General features: G+C 47.0%; 1 protein-coding gene across 1 annotated transcript; it reads right to left on the minus strand.

The window, feature by feature from the left end:
- Positions 1-549: 549 nt before the first annotated feature.
- sema6dl (sema domain, transmembrane domain (TM), and cytoplasmic domain, (semaphorin) 6D, like) lies at positions 550-18,883 on the minus strand. The gene is made up of 20 exons (XM_061068486.1): positions 18,703-18,883; positions 12,879-13,047; positions 11,767-11,878; positions 10,756-10,816; positions 10,456-10,518; positions 10,221-10,322; positions 9,887-9,977; positions 9,517-9,636; positions 9,088-9,176; positions 8,053-8,270; positions 7,516-7,647; positions 6,726-6,881; positions 5,329-5,502; positions 4,881-5,021; positions 4,625-4,702; positions 4,420-4,478; positions 3,773-3,829; positions 3,061-3,243; positions 1,868-2,109; positions 550-1,763 (listed from the first exon to the last, which is right to left on the minus strand). Exons 2-20 carry the CDS (start codon positions 12,997-12,999, stop codon positions 612-614), a joined length of 3,351 nt encoding a protein of 1,116 aa, XP_060924469.1. The 5' UTR covers positions 13,000-13,047; positions 18,703-18,883; the 3' UTR covers positions 550-611.
- Between the last annotated feature and the right edge of the window lie 1,483 nt (positions 18,884-20,366).

A 20,366-nucleotide genomic window follows, 5' to 3' on the forward strand; every position in this document is an offset into this window, starting at 1 on the left:
CACTCTCTCTTTGTTCGTTGTTCGCTGCCTGATTCAGCCGTTTGTGGTCATGTGTATCTCAAGCAACACGAACCCCATGATAATTGATTTTCCTCTCCTCTGCCCCAGGTTTCCTACTAACAAAGGCATGGTCTACCTCTCCTCTCTGTTCAGTTCACATTAGTGGGAAGACAGTGCTCAATGGCAGTGACAAATGACACCCATTCTTCAAGTACTCCACTGTTTGGACCTGGTACCACACACACAGGCCCTGCTAGCGTCCTAAACCTTGTACCTAACTGGGACCGGTCGACACCCAAGCGCAGATACAATGGGGAGCAGCAGGTTCACCACTGTCCACTCTTCATATCTTTGTGGCTACCGTGACAACTGAGGGAGATGGAGGCGTAGGGAGCCGAAAAGCCCCAAGGAGTATCTTTGGCCACATGTGATTTTCCCTTTTTAGTGTGAGTGACTGTGCATATCATTTAAAGGGGAAACACACCTCAAGTCGATACACGAACACACACTCGGCCCTACCCCATCGGTAGCCCCCCCCCCCCCCCCAAGCCCTTAGGGCTCAAAGCTCTACGGTCAAGGCCAACAGCTCACTGAGAAGTGTTCATGCTATTTTAATAACTGTACTTATTGACAACTCGCATCTGTGGACTCTGTGGTGAAAACCCGTTGGGTTTGGGGGGCACGTCTGGCTTTAGCGATGGGGTCCGTTTCAGCCCTGTGCGGGGGAGCGAGCCATGCCCACTGTAGCTGCTCTGTCGGGACATAGAGGACGGGTGGGGGGAGTGCAGTCCGGCCCCCATCATTCCCATATGAGAGTCAAGTCTGGAGGGGGGTGTCGGGGGCATATAACCACCTCTGTTCATACTGTGTTGGCGAGACAAAGACACTCCCATGGTTACCCCGTTTGGTGAGGTGGATAAGGACTGCCTGTGAGACGCACTCCGGTGGAGCTGGTACCCCCCTCTCTGCCGCTCCAGAGTGCCCCCCATGCTCAGGCTACCTGTTGGTGTGGTGGGGGTGCTGGGCATGGGGACATCAACCCTCTTAGTGGGGCTGTGCCTTGGCAGGGAGGAGGAGGGAGAGTACAGGGAGGCCTCGCGGCTGGGCACCCTGGGGGGTAACTCAGTCAGCTCCTCCATGGGCTCCAGTGTGAGATGCTGTCTCGGGCGCGGCCCTGATCCCTCTTGGAGAATGGCCTTGGGGTTGGCCACAGAGTCATTCAGGTGTTTTAAAAGGTCATTAAGGGTATTTCTGGCATCCACCGACCTCTTCTGCTCCTTCCTACTTCCCCTGGAATCTGGGTTCTTCGGTTTCTTTTCAGAGGAATGTGGGAGTGTATCATCTCCACTTTCAAAGTTCGGGTGGTGGTCATGTGTGGCATTGGGTAAAACAACTGCACTCGGGATGTGGGAGTGTCCTAGGGCAAGGTGAGGGTGGTGGGGGTTGGGGTTGGCGTTGGGAGGAGCAGGAGAGGAGAGAAGGAACTGAGGACTCTTTGCTGCTGCTGCTGCTGATGAGTTGGACTCCTTGCACGGCCCACTGGCCTTCCCCTGCGCCCTCTCCCACTGGTTGTTGATGGGCTGGAGTCCTTTCTGGTGAAGCACTGGGGTGGACTCTGGCGTCGGCAGGGCAGCAAGCTCCGGGGGCTGACAACTCTCCCGCAGGATCATGGTCTTGGTGTCACCGTTGGGCGAATTCAGGTCTTTGCCATTGCTCAGCAGATTGCTGTAGAGCTTGGGGGACTCGATGCTGGTTTGGTATTCCTAAAAGCGTTGCAATAAAATCAAAAGAAAAAGATTAGGCACTGATTCACTTCTTGTTCCATTCAGACTTTCATAAATCACTGGAGCTGTTTTTATGGCTGTACCTTTACTGGACTGTCAAAGAGGCCGTTGAGCTTGATGAAGCTTCCAGTGGAGTCCGAGCAGGAGGGGGCCGACTCTGTGTCCTTGTGGACGTGTCTCGGCTTACGGAGGAATGAGTCTCGGTAGCAGAAGACTATCAGACCAGCTAGGAGAGCGCCCATGAGAAAAGCCGCAAACACGCAGGTGATGAGGATGTTCATGTGGACCATCTGGTTGGTCTCAGCTGCTTGGTTATCCCACACACCTACAAAACATTGAAGCATTGGTTAACCCCCTGGTGACGAGAGTAAAGTGCTCAGTGAAGCGTCCTTCCCCATTCAAGAGCAGAAATGTGCATGTTTGAGTGCGACCCCAACCATGCAACTGTTTCTGCTTTTTTATATCTACAGGGTAGCCACAACCAAATTCCATAAATATACGGACACATTGCTATCAAAGAGAAATGTGGTTAAAATTGGCAGAAGTTGTTAGGTACCCACATCCATTTCACCAGCTATAAGAGGCAATGCTATGTTAGTTTAGAGGGGAAGAATTAATGTCCTAAACGTTCCCTAGGGGCATTTTGTCATGCGTTCTGGTGCAACAGGGTTAGAAGTGCACTCTTAAAGAGGTAAAGATCCAAATCAAGCGATCAACCAGAATGAAGATTGGTAGAGCAAAGAGACGAGAGTTTGTCTTCCAGGTGTTGAGACAGCTGCTGCTCTACGGAGAGTTTGTTAGTGACCACAGACATTGAAAGAGTTAGTCATCTACTGTGCAGCCACAACAGTGATGTGGCAGAGCAGGCCCAGTCAGTCATGTGCCAGTAGACAGTTACTACATCTAAAGTTAGATGACAAATATATGCACCGGCAGAGACAGAATGTAAATCCAAACAAAGGACTGTAAAGAAACAACATGAAAACAGTGACAATAATTTAAAATGATGTAAGACTGAACATAGAAAAAATTACAACTTAAATGAGAGAAAACAATATTAACATTAAAAAATATGGAAACATAAATGATGTATGAACATTAACACTTAATGAAAAATGTTCATGATAAATTAAAAACCCTAACTAGCTGCCACTGTTCATGTGATTCTCTGCATTGGTACATGTGTGGATTCACATTCTTGTGCCTCAGAGAGAAGTGCGGCAGCTATCAGATCAGGCTCAGTGCAGCGAGCTGGCTGCCTCCCTGTGGGCCTTACCCTCTCGGCCCCCTGGGATAGAGTCTAAAGAATGGGAGGTTGCTGGGTCATCCTGCAGCACAAAGCCTGAGCCGTAGAGCTCTGGACCAGGCCCAGAGCTGGGGCTCTGAGTGGGTATGAGTAGTGGGGGGTGTATGGGCACACTGGGCTGGACAGTGACTGGCGTAGATGAAAACTCCATGTCTGTGGTGACAAACAAATTGTTAAACAAACCGTGTGGACGTGGGTAATGCATACTGTTATCATCCCGGTTAGTAGGCCATGAGCAGAATGTCATTTTTTTTAAGGTTAGCGTCCAAACAAATAATGAATAATCGTTATCATGGTTTAACAAAATGCTGTTTTGACATTCACAGACCAATGAAAGTACATTTTTGTGTTTTATTTACAGTTTTGAATGGGGAAAAGAAGGGGATACCGAGAGGAGGTGTTGGTACACAACAGTGAGGATGCGGAGGGGGGGTGGTTGGGCATGCAAGTGGGAGGAGGAAGTGATGAGTGAAGAAGAGGAAGTGAATCTGTGCTGAGAGAGAGAGCGCCGACGTTGCCTGGTGGAGATGTCACTCGTGGCGATGAAAATGAAGCAGGTGGTGTTAGGCATTCCAAGAGGTGTTTGGTGAGAAAAGATGAATGGAGGCAGCGGTGGAGAGACACAGGGTTGGAGATGCTGAACTCAAGGAAAGAAACCATTTGAGTAAAAGATCAAACTAACCAGAGGTAGGGTCGCCAAATGATTTGTAATCTGGCGCTGAAGTAGAGCCCAAAAACGCTAAAAGAATTAAAAGGACAAGAAATCAGCATAAGGGAATTCAGACGTTAAATCTAAAAATAAAAATAACGTAAAAATCCCAAAGAGACACCGAGAGTGCAGTTTACTGGGTTTAACAATAACGATATAAAGCACTCGCTGACAGTGTCCTTCTCTCTCTGGAGTCTCTGGAAGCCCTCTGGTTCTGATCGATACTGAGGTTCAGCCTGGGTCATGTTCAGCTGCTACAAACGGAAGAGGCGGATGTTTTCAAAGGAAAACCGGTAAAGGCCTATTTTCTGGCCGCGAGCGATCCGAACACGTCTGCCGTTAGCACCAGCTGAGCATGACCCTGGATTGTACATGTCCATGTTTCCGCCCCAGCAGGCAGCATTAGTTACAGGTGGCCATGTACTGCATGTAGATGTGTGTGTTAATACTGCACATAGACTTATGCCGGGGACAAGTTACTGGAGTGGTTACTGGTGTGAGTGGTGGTGTATGTGGAAATGAGTTTGTGTTTCACTGGTGTAAATGTGTGTGTGTATATCTGTGTGTGTGTTTGTAAGCATGTGTGTGTGGATAAGACGGCATGGAGATGAGACTCGTACCGTGACAGTCTCCCAGGTGAGCAGTGTTCCCAAGGTCAACGTCCTGCTCATATCCGGTCCTGTGAAGAGAGAAGAAGAAGAAGAGCGAGAAGCGTAAGCAGAGAGATTTATCCTCCCCCTCCCTCTCACAAAAAGAGAAACGCATTATCTCATTTTCTCATCTGTGATATTTGCACTTCATATTGCAGCTGGGACGTGAACTTACAGAACACCGGGCAGAATCCTCTCACAAGCTCCGGGAGATTTCCAGCCACAATAAGGATCCCTCGATGCAATGCAGGACCTGGATACACACACACACACACACACCATGAGACCACAAGGTTTAATCATTCTGGAAGGTGCAGTGTAATCATTTGTTTCCGATTGAACATTAACCACAAGGTCTGTTTTCATCCTCTTTATGACACAACCCAATGACCAACTCCCATTCTAACCACTAGCGTCAGAGCGTCACTTACTTTTGGCAGGACGTGTGTCTCTCACAGCGACTCAGGGGGATGCGGATGACGCAGCTGGAAAAGGCCACGTACAGGCTGTGTGTGTCTTTGTCCACATGCAGCGAGAGGACACGCTTGTCGTCTTCATGGTTAGACAGGCACCTGGAAAGGAAAACGAGAAACACGATCAGAGGTTGACCAGATAAGTCGGGCTACAGTTTCAGTCTCGGGCGGATTCAATCGCTCGCTCAGTGGAGGGGCCACGAAAAGCTTCTCTCTCTCACAATCCAAGCAGATTCTAACCTCTGAGAAACGGAACTGTGCAAATTCACATCCCGGCACAACAAAAAAAAGTGGATTGTGCGTGTGCATGACCTTTCGATATGAGAGCAGCTGACTTCTCAGAAAGAGGAGAGACCAGGAAGAGAAAACGAGAACAGAGAGCGGGTGAAAGTTCACGTGTTCCTACTTTGCCCGGTTGAAAACGTCAATCTCCTCCAGGAGCAGGCTGTCATTCAGGGACAAGGAGGTGGTCTTGGCCAAAACCTTGAGGACGACCCCCGACTCCGCCCCGATGAACACCACCGTGTAGTTCTTGTGCGGCCCGGCTTCGTTGTCCACAGCCAGCGACGTCAGCCTGTACCTTCACACACAGCGGGGGGAGGGGGGGGGGGGGAGTGTTATTCACCGAATTCCAATTCAGAACAGGAGAGATCGTTTAATTCAAGGTCAAACTTTGTTTCACTTCATCGATTGCGCTTGATATCAACATGCTCTCTGTTCACCTACAGTGGACATTGTGAGACGGGCTTATTATTGTCCCTGTAAATCATTCTCCTGTTGGTTAATTAATCAGCTATCATGTGCAGCTGCGTGTTGAACCTCAGTGCAAAACACTGACTGAGTTTTATTACTGAGAGTTTACATTACATAACAGAGTTTGATTGATCAGATTCTCAGTCTTGCTTACTCAGGGTTCCTACAGGTTTTAACAAGATAAATAAAGAAATAAGTCACAGAATTACTTACAAAGTAAATTTATACTCATTCAACATAAGAACAATAACAATACACAAGTCAAACAAGTTTAAAACATGCTTTAAACATGCATTAAACATGCTGAAATAAATTGAAACAAAAGGATGTTCCATAAAACATGTCCAGAGAAGGAAATTAAACATCCCATCGAACACTACAAAACCTTTAACTTCTCAGCTCTTGCCGAATCAAATTTAAGACCTTTTTAAGACTTTTTAAGGCCTAAAATTTCGATTATTAAATTGAAGACCTTTTAAGACTTTTTAAGACCCCGCGGGAACCCTGTTACTGCTCAGATTATAACTTTTCTACAATTTATGTTATGAAACATATGAACTTATAAACTCGTCTCTTTGTTTGTTAGTTAGCAGGATTAAGCAAAAACTGCTCCAGGAAATTGTGTGGACAGATGGAGCATGACCCCGTTAAGCAATCCATCAAATGTTGGTGCAGATATGGATCAGGGAGCAGATACAGTATTTTTATATTTAAATGATAGCAAGAGCAATTTTTAACATTTTCGTTGATTTCTCAGAGAATCATTTGGGATCTTGTGGAAAAGAGTGTGTGCGTTTTTGGTGCAGATCCAAATTCAGACTTAGTGAAATTAAATGTGGTTTCATAAGGGGATTGTTGGGGCCACTGAGAGTCATTCTAGCTTCGATTTTTTTTCCTAGTTAATAAACCCTGAACCGTTGGGGTAAATTCAGCTAATTATGTTAGATGAGAAAGGGACTTTGCAGTGTTTGTGTTCATGATTAAAAAGATGCATGTTTATTTCCCTCAGACTGACCCATTAACAACAGGACGCTCATCTGGTCTCTTTACCTGACACGTGTCTTGGTGAACCACGGCTCGTCCCCGATGGACGGCACAGCTGTGTCCATGAGGGGGTGGGACTTGATGAACTGCAGGGTGTCGTCCGGGAACTCGATGGAGCTCTTAAAGGACGCAGCTGGACCGTGACCTGCACAGCTCCCGGGTCTGGGATGAAGGTTGCACAAACACACGCAGGGCAAAAGGTCAAAGATCAGCTCATTCTATCACACACCAGAGAGTCATAACAACGTGCATTGAATAAGTGTAACAAGAGGATGGATGGGGGGGGTTGGAGCAGGTGCTTATTAGGATCACAAAAAGGACCTCAGCTGGAAACATGAAATATAGATATCCGTGGTTATCCTCCATCAATGATTCACGGGGGTAATGAGGTGCTACGTGGACTTTGTGTTTGGGACACAGGGCAGGGCCACAAATATATATGTGCTGGCTGTAAACAGGTTAAATATGCAACGGGTCTAATTATGCCAAATTAATAATTAAATCATCAGCAGATGGTGAATGTGTGTGACGGGTCAGAGCTAATAACCCGGTCCCCCCGTGCTGAAAGATTTGATTCCGTTGGGTTTGACCCGGACAACGAGGGGTTAAAAGGGGAGAAACATGACAGGTGGGAAACAGCTGCAGAGTCGAGTGGCAACACCTCAAGGAAAGTCAGAGAGAGCCGTGTTTAAAATCTGAAGTTTCAGATTAAAGCCTCTTTCCGAGACTTGGCTCAGTGCAGCTGTAGACGGGTTTGAATCTTTCTTTCAGAGGAACAGAAGTGTTGCGTCCTTACCGCGGCTTGGGAAGCTTCTCCTCCGGATACGCAGTCCACACCGAGTCAGGAGTCTTCTGCTCTTTGAACCGACCCCAGAACACTTTTTCGATGTCGGCCATGGAGAAGGCACACACTGCTGACCCCGGGATACTGTGGAGACAAAGAAATTTCGATTTTAAAAGGGACATATTATGAAAATTCCACTTTTGTAGTGCTTCTACACGTTCATTTGGGTATCTGGCGTGTCTACCATCCCAAAAACTCTGGAAAAAAACGACTCCTGCGACTTGTTGTGGATCCTCTATGTCAGAAACGATACGCTAGAGTGCGTCCTGAGGAGTCAATCTGAGGAGGGCTGTTATAGACAGGGTAAAAAGGGTGCTGTTTTAAATGATCCTTGTGGTGTTTTGACCTAAATATGTTTCAGACATTTCATTAAGACCCCAATGAACCATATCAACTGTGGTAAAATGGGCATAATATGTCACCTTTAAGTAAAAAAAATTCTGAATTCTGTCCTTGTTCATTCAGCAAATACCAGCGGCCACGGCTCACCTGTTCATCTGCGTGGTGAACACACCCACCACCGAGGGAACCCCGTTGATGTCCACGATGTCAGTGACGGACTGGAGCACGTCGAAATAGAAGAAGGACTCGCCCGGCACGGAGCAGTTCAGCCGCGCTTTCACAAAGGACGTCCAGTGCTTCTCTAGCACTCGCTGTGACCCGCCCACGTCATTCTTACAGATCCGGGCCACGCGAGAGTACACAACCTGAGAGGAGCAGGGGTTTAAGAGCAGACAGGGCCGGGCGGAAGAGGAAAGCAGCTGAGTGAACATCGCTAAAAACACTTCAACATGCTGAATAATGCATCTGTCCATCCTGTCGCAACTCGGCACAGACGACTTAGCAAAACACACACTCTCATATTTAACTTTGTGTGCGGCGACGCTTCCCCCTGACTGGAGTGCTCGCTTTAAAAAAGATGAACACACACAAATGGCCTCGAGATGCTTAGCGCTGCACCATGTGACTGTATGTTCCTCGGGCACACGTGTATGACCAAGGCCGTGAGTCTAAATGAAATGTGTGCAGCAGTTGGCCGGGGACAGATTTAATAATTTACCAACGCAAACCTCCATCAGAGGCCAGGTGTCGCCCCAGCATTAGTAGGGTTGAAATATTTATTAGCCGGTGGCTGATGGAGGATGCTGGCTTCCTGCGGCTCTGCCAGACCAGCTGAGGGATGAGCCACGTTCAAATCTGGAGTTTTGGCCTCGAACATAGAACATCCTAATGCCCTCAGCAGGCAGTCCGCAGTGTCTCGGGCACAAATCTAACCCACTGTGTAATGCTATTACATTAGCTGAGTATTCCCAGCAAATGCAGGCTGTTGAAAATTCTCCCGTATTCTAATGTGACATATTGTCGTCGCCTGAATGGGCCCCTCTACTACTGGGCCCATTTGTGGCAGAGCTGCATGCACCGAGGGAGGTGTAAGCCTTTTTTTGGGTTCAGATAAAAGGCCTGCACGCTGCGTCTGTGTGGAACATGTCATAGATTAGGAACGACGGGTGCACGGTCTCTCACCTTGCCCAGATTGCTGTGCTCCACCGCGATCTCCCGGTAGAAAAAGTACACATAATTCCCGTACTCGGCCGCGTGCAGGAAATGAGGTTCTGAGGGAGAGACAGAGAGGCAGAGAGGCAGAGAGTTGAAGTGGATTTCTGCACCGTCACCACCACTGTGCATGTTGAATATTTCAGGGATTTGTGCGAGGCTGTATATGACTAGGGGTGACCTAGATTGCCTGGGAGAGAACAGGCCGTATCCCCGTGGAGCTTGGCAAGGCGGGAGCGCTGTGTATCACTCCAAAATACTGCTCCGACAGCCAAGTACACACGCACACACGCCATGCAAAGCCGCTGTGCGTATTAGGCTAGGTGGCAGGTCGACACGTGTACCTCCCGAGGAAAGCAAGACCTGAAGATTGAGAGCGATGGAGAGGCGGTTGCTTACCTTTCAGCCATTTGGAGTCGTATTTGATGGTCCTCAACGCCGATCCATCACCCATACTGCGATAGATGACAGCGTCACTGGCCTGGAAGTCGGCCACGGTGGCAGAGTACAGCTTCCCTTCTGAAAAACGAACAAGCAGCAGAGTCAACAAAAACTGCGATTCACTGCTCTTCAACGCTTTGTTGCTCTTCCTCTTTTATAAGGCTTAATTGGCTGAGTTGTTATCGCTGCAGGCCCAGTTTAACTCCGGCAAAGACACAGAGGTGATAATGAGAGCGTAAGTAGGAACACACTAGTTTTTCCTTCAGAAAGACTTTGTATGATTGTGTGTGTGTGTGTGTGTGTGGGCGAGTGTGTGTTTGACCCCTACCCGCGAAAAGAGCGACGTTGGTTTGCCTGGAGTCGAACGGGCAGCGTGCCAGTCCATAGATCTCCTCTCCATCTAACTCGAGGTTATCCAGCTGAGGAGAAAACAACGGCCGCCCACACGTTAACGGAGGTTTGTCAAGAAACGCCGTGGAAATGAGCACACATGGAAATGAATCAATCAAATGGAGTCAAGTCGTATGCGTTAAAGAGGGAATAAAGATTGCGTTACTCAAGGATAGTCACACAAAACTAGTCCGGATTTTGTTTGCATTCGTTTATGCACATCAGTGTCCAAACGTTGACTTATGAAAATGCTTCAGGCACCGGATACTGACCCTGTAGTATCTGCACATGGGGTTGAAGCCGTTGGTGCCGCAGATGAACACCAGGTCGTCGTTTCTGGGCACCAGCACTTTTATGAAGTTGTGGCACTCGTCCTGAAAAAACAGAGACGCAACACGCAACAGCGTTGGTGAGAAGCAGCCAGCGTCTCTGTTCACAGTTCTTTGTCCGTGCGGTGGGACACGAAACGAAAGCTATTAGCTGAATGACTTTTCTTTTTGTACGTACTCTGTGTTTTCCCTTGACGGCACACATGTCTCTGTCAGCTTGGCCCGATCGCCACGTTAGCTTCTGTAGAAACCAATATGGAGCATTAGACACTTGCTCTGCACACACAGAAATACACACAAGGTCTTGCACACGCTCACACACACACACATACACATATACGCACGCACACACACAGTCTTTCTTTTTCCAGTTTCTCATTTTACAACCTGTCCATTCAGTGATGAATGGCTCTGTATTTTCTATGGAGCCCTTTTACTGTTTGTGGATCGAGAGAGCAGCTCGTGGCGAGAATCTTACCCGGTAAGGAATGATCTCATTCCTGTAGGATTCTCTCAGACTGACTAGGTACACCTGATCTCTGTGGACACACAACAACAACACAATACGGCTTAGCGACACAGCACAACCAGGAATATGTTCCTATAAACTGTAATCAGGGTTTACTGATAATCTTTTTCTGTTCTGAAAAACACTTCCTCTATGGATTAGCTGTTCTTTAAAAATTTTAAGGGAAAAAGCCGGCGAATTCAGACACTCATTTGCCAAGTTTGTCTACTTTAGGTATTTAATCAACGTTGTGAGATTATTTTCTGAACTGTATCTGTCATTTAAAGACCTTATATCATTGGTTTCAGCCTTTTCTTACAGAGAAAAACCCTAAACTTCTCTTTCTCAGAACCTGGGTTAGAAAAACTGAAAAATATATATCTCCATATCTGTATTATGTGTTTCAGAGAGTTTTTTATGGCCGTTACATAAAAACCTGAAAGTCTGCACCGCTAGACAATTTCCGATGACACGTCACTTATTGCTCCGCTTATGTCAGCTGGTTTCATCAACAACTACAGAAAAGCGTTTTGATTCCCTCTCAGTGAGCACAGCGACTGCCCCAAACCGGCAGTGGGAGGATCCACCTGACAGCAGTGATGCATGTGCCGGTGATTGCGGCGGCTCCGGAGCTGTGAGTTTTATACTGTGGATGTCGAGGTGATTTCCTGCTACAATATTAGAGCTGGCGGTCAGATTAATCCCAGCGGCCATAAATACCCAAAAGACATGTAAAGATGCCAAGAGGCCCGTGACGGAGCGTCAGGCCGGGATGATAGACCTCTTTCCTGGATCAATGCTGCCTAGAAGCCACAGATCCAATAACACTAAGAGCTTTTTACCCCCCCTTTACGCAACTGTTTACCTGCCAAGGAATGACGGAGTATATTGGTGTGGGGGATGTGTGAAAGAGCGAGAGAGAGAGAGAGATAGGAAGATGGAGATAATTGATGCGTGTGTGTGTGTGTGTGTTGAGTTTACCTGCCAGCGATGAACAGCGTGTCCTGTATCTTGGTCATCAGCTGGAAGTCAAGGCGATGCTGCGACTCGTTGCCAGAGGGCCGGCCTCTGAACACTGGGTACCTCCGTGAAACTGTGGAGATATCACACACACACACACACACACACACACACACACACACACACACACACACACACACACACACACACACACACACACACACACACACACACAGTTAATTGGAAACTCATGGTAAAAGCCGACACTGCTGCGTGGGACAGCCACACTCGCTCCTTGCCACATTTGAGCTTTTATACAAATCCTCCTTCCAATCACTCTTAGTCATAGTACAGTACCAATATCTCCTGTATTTTCTGTATTATTATATCTATGTGTGTCACTGTGCTTTAGATAACAGCTGCCTATGTCAGCACATCTCTCCGTTCTGCCAATAAATCACAGAGATGAAAATGAAATCCAGATAATGGTTAAACTGGCCATACAGCAGATTTATTTTAATACTATGGATATGGGGATGCTAGTGTCTGAACTGCTGATATGACCATAGATATATATAAAAAGACTAGATGTCTCGTCTGCGTTTCCGGCCAACGGAGCCGGACGTCACCACATGGCGGCCATCTTGCCAGAGGTTGCTTGCTCACCCTTAACATTGTGTTGGTAGTGGTAAATAACCATAACTTGCTCAATTTTCAACCGATTTTGAAACGGTTTGGTTTGTTATAAACGTCAGAGATGTAGTTATGACACTGCATACATTTTTTAATTAAAAAAAAAATAACATAATTATTCATGAGTATGCAAGTGTCATATCTACATCTCTGACGTTTATAACAAACCACACCGTTTCAAAATCGGTTGAAAATTGAGCAAGTTATGGTTATTTACCACTACCAACACAATGTCATGGGTGAGCGAGACATCTAGTCTTTATATATGTCTATGGATATGACTACAAGTAGGAGGTTGGTGCTTTTCTTTATTCAGTGAAAATATTGTGGAGCAAAAGGAGCACATTTGCTCCACTTGTTGACTTTTTCAAACGACATTGCCGTTATCCTAGTCTCTCCTCCTCCGTGCCTGCTGAGGTAATTTGCGTGCGTGCACTCACAGTGTGCGTCGACGACATCGAGGGGGGTGCTGTCCTCGGGGAAGCTGACGGCGAGGAGAGTGCGTGAGGCTGTCAGCAGCAGCAGCAGCTCGCTGAGCAGAAGCACAGCTCTCTGGCCCATGGCTGCTCACAGACGACACTTCCTGTTTCACACTGGTGGAGTTGTTACCTGTGAGCACACACACAAAAATGCATTCTTGTTGGTTAGCGTGTAGAACATTTCATATTGTTCCCCTAACTGGAGGCTGTGGTCTTATGAGCCAAATACAAAAAAAGCATCGTCAAACTATTTTGTACACTAGTGATGCATCAATACGTTTCATTGTCTTGAGTTGTACGCCCTTGTTTGTTAGTTTTGTCTGTTTGTTTTTTTTGTAGGGCTGGGCAAGTTAACTCATTTAATCGAGTTAACTCAAGTGATGAGTTAACTCGATTAATTATTTTATCTCGCATTAACTCAGGTTTGATTATTTATTGTTTTATTGTGAAAGTCAGGCTTTTATTTTGTGAAAGTCTGTTGCTGACTGCTGCAGAACAGGAAAAAAGAAAATAATTGGCGGATAAACAATCGAGTTAACTCATCACTTGAGTTAACTCGATTAAAACGAGTTAACTTGCCCAGCCCTATTTTTTTGTTTTGTTTTTATGCCTTTCTTTTATTTCAATTGACTCTTTTCCTTTCATTTTGGCATAATTTCTTACTTACTCCTAGTATTTGTCTGTTTGAACTTATTTATCTGAAAAAACCTAATAAACATATTGTTAAAAAAAAAATAACAAACTCAGAACAATGAAAGTACAAGTTCTGCAGCAGATTTTTCTTTTCTTGTCGCCCACACGTCAAGTTAGTGAAATGCAAAGCGCTCTCTGGCTTATTGATGACTGAACTGTCCCCCCCCCCCACTCTCCACCTCTCCCTGCATCTGCTGTCCCGGGGAAGGTCAGCCAACCGACCGGCAGGGCTCCTCTGTGAGTGTTGGATGCAGCGGACGTCCTCTCTGTGAGCGTCCGTGGCCGCCCTGCTGCGTCTGTACATCTGTGCTTCTGTTGGTTTGTCTTGGGCCTGGCTCAACACTAATCAGCACATTTCAGCCTCATCACCATCACTGGTGCACCGCCCCGCTCTGACCTCAGCTGACTTCTATTAGCGCTCTGTTGGCTGTTATTGCTCCAGCCTCTCCTCGGGGCCACTGTGCTTTATTGCAGCCACGCACTGTTGTTTTGACATTGTCATTTTTGTGGTTAATAGTTCTGATTGTAGACATGATACAGCAGCGGCTACGTTGGGTAATAATTCATCGTGGGAGTGGCAGGGGTTTAGTGTGAATGTTAGTGTGTTGAGAAGTGCATTAAAGACAGACTGTGTATGTGCATATTAATGATCGGTGTACGGTGAAATATTTATGAGACAAACAAATTATTCATGCTGGCAAAGCCTGAACGGATATAAACAATTTACTGGGAGACGTCACACCGGCTGAGGGATGGATTAGCTGGGAGCACAGTGGGATACAAACACACACACACACACACACACACACACACACATACATGGCTGCACATACATAAACGCTCTTTCAAACGGTGTAATGCAAAGACTGAAGCACGTGTGCGCGCACAAACACACACATGGTATCGACTCGTTTTTCAATTAGCCCCAGAGCACACCTGCTCCAGTGCTGTCTGAGAGCCCGGCCTGCCAAGCCATTAGTGCTTTGATTGATCCGCACAGGATCATCAGCGCCCAGCGAAGGCCGTGTTGGGACTTCACGTCACTGTGGCCCCGAGTGGCAATTTTTAGCCCTTGTTCTTCTAAGGGTATAAAGATTTCTGAAGAACCACCACACCTGTGAAGTAAAGATCCAGGTTCTTGGCCAACAGAAACGGTATTTTAGCTAAATATAGACGGATAATCCATCACATGACTCGGCCGCGGAGTGTTTATATCGACAGGCTGATTAAAAGTGAGCAACCCTCTTTGACCAGACGGGCAGTAACAACCCACTTTTGGCCCGAACAGTTACTGTACGATGATGTGTCACCAAAAAATGGAAGTGGTGGCGCGATGGGATCAGAGTAATCCCGGCGTGTTTTAGTCATCAACTGTGTGTAATCATGGCTGCTCCTTTTTTCTGTGGGAGACTGAGGCCTGTGAAAGAGCAGTGTCATTATGGCTGAGTTAATTCATGGCCAGGACGAGGAGGCACTTCATCTTAATTAGTCGGCTTAATAGTTAAATTACGGGTTTGGTGTTTTGACGGAATAAAAAAGATTTCTCTTTCAGCAACTGCAAACATCAATGACGCACAGAGTCACTGCACTCGAATCTAGATACAAATGAATGTCTGGGCACAAACAATCGACAAATCTATGCACACAGTCTAGCAGATCTATATCGAAAACCAACTGTCAGCAGCTTAATCTGAACCAGAAGTGATGGCACTACGCTGCAAGCAAAGAGAAGCTATTTCTTTTTATTACCTGGTTCAGAAGCTCTCACACCAAGAAATGGGCTGTGTTAAAACCCAAGCAATAAATTGCTGACTTTCGAGGAGAAGCCGGGGACAGGAATAGATACCTCACGCACAACAACAGGCAAAAAAAGGGGGATCTATGAAAGGTAAATAAACCCAGCTCGCATTTCAATTCTATAGAGCTATCATACAGGCTGCAGGCGGCGCTTCCAAAACCTGAACTTGGTCGTGTTCGCGAAAGTAAATCATTTCCTCGCTTGTCGGGAGTTTAGAGTCCTGCTCTGTATCGCCTCTTCATAAGCTCGCGCATTCACACCACTTCATTCCTGCTCGTCTCCTCCACTAAACAATTCTGGAGAGAATCAGTCCAACCACAGGCAGAGGCTCAGCTCTGATCTCCCATGATTCCTTGCATGGTAACAGCCACGCTGCGGAGGCGCAGGCTTTCCTCAGAAACGTTAATGTGAAACAGGAACAGAAGACATTCAGAGGTCAGCGATCTAAAATTACTTCTCAATCTCTCGTGAGCCCAGCGTGTTTTTCTATTGACTATTCCTTTGCACTCTCTTGTTCCTGCCCTCCAGTGTGTGTGTGTGTGTGTAAGTGTGTGTGTGTGTGCGTGTACATGTAGGACTCAACAAGCCTAGAAACGCTGGGCTTGTCACGCAACTCGGTGCCATTCAGCCTTGCCTCACTCTACCTCTGTTATTACAGGCTTTTCAATGTCCTACAACCGCGCTCTTTCCCTGCTGATGTTGTTGGCTCGGTCCCATGGAGTTCAACACGGGGAGGGGGTCGGCTGAAATACTGTCTCTCCTGGTTCGGGGGTCCGCAGCTCAACGCTAGCAGAAGATTTAGTGTTCCGAGTTTAAGATGACGGATTAACACATTTCCCTCTTAGCTGTGTCAGCCGTACCCTCTCCTCCACTTCCACACCGAACGCTTGTCTTCTCGCAGGAGTTGGGGCTAATAAAAAAGGAAGGCAAACAACAGAGGTGCGTGACGTTTGGTAAGTTGTGTGTGAGTGTGATGGGTGGATGTAATCCCAGCAGAACAATGGCTGCTGCTGCTTGAGGCTGCTTGACTTGTCATCTAGCACCGTGCTGAGCTGTAAACCTCACAGCGCAGGGAACCAGATAGCACCGGGGTTCGGTTTCACACGCTTCCCTCCTCACACTCGGCGAATGTATGCACGTCAAAAAATCCAGTGGTGGGCGTGCGCGACCTGTCCGTCAAAAAACTGGATATGTCTGGGTTGTCTGAACTCTCAACTGTGCCTCGGAGAAAGTAATCAAGATCCAGCCACACAGGACAGTGAGCCAGCCAGATGATTAGAGCGGCCCGGCGCACAGGCCCAGAAATGATTATTACCCCCTTTCCCCACTTCAGTAATAACTGCCATCCTGAAGGATCACCTCTGAGGGGGCTTGGTTGGACTTGTTGCTTCGGAGGTTTATCAGAAGGGGAGCACTGGGCCCCCCCAAAAATCTGCTGTCCTGCCTTTCTTCTCTACCTTGACAAGAGGAGGGGTGAAACAGGAGAATGGCTGTGCTCAGCGGTAGTTCTGCTATAGTGGAGCAACAAAGGCGCCGAGCTGCAGGTGTGACCAGGAAACAAAAGGGGGCTTTGGAGCAAGTCAACACAATGGAACCCCACCCCCGGTCAGTGGTCCTAGTTCAGGAGAGCTGCTCTGGGGCTCGTAAAAAAGGGGGGGAGGGTTCAACAAAACTAACAATCTAAACATCTTGACTCGAAATGTGCACAAGGTCAAACATTTATCACTCAGCTCCACTGAGAATGTAACAATATGATTCCAGGCGGCGGTTTGATGGAAACCATACGGCTGCAGAGGGGTTAACGCTGATCACTGCATGGTTTAATGGCGGCTGTTCCGGGGTTACAGCCGGCTGAAGTGGAGGTTAATGGTGGTCGTTCTGGTCGCTTCGCTCTGACCCTGCGGCCGGCGAGGCGGAATGAGATGCACCAGCTGTGCTGTCAATGAGCCCAAAGCTGGTCCTGATGTTGGACCTGGCTGGAGGTGGGCGCTCCTGCCATTTATTAAGTTAGTAGTTTCAGTTACTAAGTCAGCGATTGTCCTCTGTGTCAGAGCTCAGGCAAATCGACACAAGTGGGAGTTTATTCTGAAATAAATGAACTTGTGTCCTTCTCTCTGTAAAGCAGCTGGTTGAGGACAGTATTTCAACCAATGAATCGATTACACATTTAATAAGAGTGTGTGCTTTTACCCAGCATTTAAAAATATGTTTCAGGTTTAGTTATTCTGTCAATTTAAGCATAGACATTTTTAAAAATATATAATCTGCTTAATTTGGCCAGTTTTTGAATTATAAACTAAAATGGAACAGATCCTAAAATAACTGAACATTCACACATTCCTTATTAAACATGTCCACCATTATCTTTATCCACCTTTCTCTATTCTCCGCTTTCCTTTCTTTCATTCGCTTGTGTGTTTTTTTCTTCTTCTAGTTTTCCTTGGAGATCTTTTACGCACGCAGTCCACGCAGCAGCAGCCCGGGCTCTAATGCTCGCATTGTGTCGACCGGGGCGTAAAGGCATTCAAGTTTTATCCGTGGTAAATCTTTTCAGGTCCCTTTAGTCCACATGTAGGACTCATACAAAAGACAACAAAGACGCGGGGGACAGCGGTGGAGTGACAGCAGTGATGGGGCTGCGAGGAGCTGCCTCCACAGGGCTGGTTCCTCCCCAAATAAAAAAATACAAAAAAAGGGTTCCCGAGCGCTTCTCCACTTCATTATGCAACCGAAGGAAACCATAATGAAATTGGGAAATGCATTAAATAGATGAGGATCAGTCGGGGGGGAGCCTTTTGAGTCAAGCTGCGCATCCTGTGCGTCTTTTGTTGTTTATTACTGTAATTTAGCCGCGTGCTCCGTCCCATCTCGTTTTTATTCATAAGTTGATTTGGTGGAGATGCAAACACTTTAATTCGTGAACCTTTCAACTCCACTCGGGGAACAGAATACAATAGAGATGAGCTGATGGGACTGAAGCTGTAAAGGACACTTCCCTGCGTGCAAGGTGCGTTGGAGGACTAACATGGCGTGGCTTTGATTTCACTGTGGGTTTATGTTTTAATGATGCACGTTTCAGATCCACCCGTTTAAAAAAATAATTTACATTTTACTTTAGCACGTATAAGCACCTGATCCCTTTTTATAGACTGTAATCACAAAGTCGCTCCCCGGATAGAATAACAGCCAGGAGTGATACAGCCTGGATCCATATTAATAATAATAATAATAATGAGTGAGTTTCCCCTGAAAACACTCGATGTATAAATGAACCAAACAATCCAGGACACCTACCTTGAGGATCCAATTTCACTCATGAACCGGGCAATCCAAACGCACGTCCTATTATTCCTTTGGTAATCCATTTAAGAGAAAACACCCGGCGTGTGTGTGTGTATTCCTGTTATTTCCGGACCCGCACTTTGCTCTCTTTTGCTTTTTTTATCCACAGTTGCGCACAGATTTCAGCTCCGCTCGCCACATAAGAGCAAATGTTCGATTCCGTCCCGCTCGTCCTCCGTCCCAGGGCTCCTGAGCTGTGATGACTGATCTTCAAAGCTCTGGCCACGACCACACAGCCCCCTCCCTCCCTCTATCCCTCCCTCTCTCTCTCTCTCTCTCTCTCTCTCTCTCTCTCTCTCTCTCACACACACACACACACACAGCAAGGAACCATCCCCTTCCACTACGCTGCTAACTTTGGAAACGAAAGGGGGAAAAGACATAAACATTAACGACGGGCTGTCCTCGCTCCAGCTTTACGCACAATCATTGATTTCGATCCGGGAATAAAACAACAGAGGGCGTGTGAACCGAGGGGGGTTGGGGGGGGGGATACGGGTGGGCACGTACCCGGCGGAATAAAAGGAAAAATACTAGAATTAGAATTACGCACAGTTGCGCTTACACACTTTTCTGCGCTGGTTTATCCAAATATGGGTATGGTTAAATGAATGAGGATTTATCATAGGGATACGTGTTGTAACAATGTTACTTAAGAAGAAACATTGTAACGATTTACGATCGGTTCAAAGAGAATAAATGAAGTGCCTCGCAAATAAAGAGCTGAGCAGAGTGTTTGGATTTGGTTTGTTCGCTGTTACGCGGCTGGAAAGAGGCGCTGCACAGATACAAGGAGAAAACGCTGCCAGGTTGGAAATGAGTGGAAAGAAAAACTGCATTTGAATTCAAATTTTTAAAAGAACAATAAAAACAGAACAATCCGGAGTTGAACTCTTTCAGTTCTGCAAGCGTCGGTTCTGCAGAGCGACGTGGGCACACAAGGAGAGATTTCTTTCCCCAGAAAAACACTTTCGCTGCATTAAAGTCCCTCCACGGGAACTCACCTCATTTGGGAATCGTGTTGTGTTGTGTTGTATCCTGATTTGTTGCAGTAAATCCACAGGAAGAAACAAAAAAAACACACACAACACACAATATAGTGCGCGTCGTAGTGAATCAACTTCTCCTGGCCGGGAGAAAAACAAACTAATGCTCGACAAATGGTGTAATTTGACCCGAGCTAAGTCAATCCATCCAGAGCCGAGCCGAGCGCAGCCGCAGCCAACCAATGAGAAGCGCTCCCTGCTCTAAGTCCCGCCTCCTCCTCTTCCCCCCCTCCCTCTCCGCTCGGTGGGTCCGGGCTCCTCTGCTTCGCTCTGGCTTCCTTCCTTTCTTTCCTGGAGCCCCCTCCCCCCTATCCCTCCCCCCCACCCGGTTCTCCTCCTGTGTGACCCCGTATTGCACCCCCCCCTTTCTGTGTTAAAACCCCCATCCCCCCCCCACCCCAAACTCCCAAGTCAGCAAGAGGGCCCAGTGAAAAACCATTTCAGCTGAGTTGTGGCCAGCTTGGAGTTAAACACAGTTGTGGAAATGTTTGGACTTGAAGAAGAAGGAGGACAGACACTTTTACAGTTCTGCTTTGACTTCTGCAGCTGATCATTTATAAAAAGAGTAAA

This window comes from Limanda limanda, chromosome 3 (genome assembly GCF_963576545.1).
Source record: "Limanda limanda chromosome 3, fLimLim1.1, whole genome shotgun sequence".
NCBI classification, from domain to species: Eukaryota; Metazoa; Chordata; class Actinopteri; order Pleuronectiformes; family Pleuronectidae; genus Limanda; species Limanda limanda.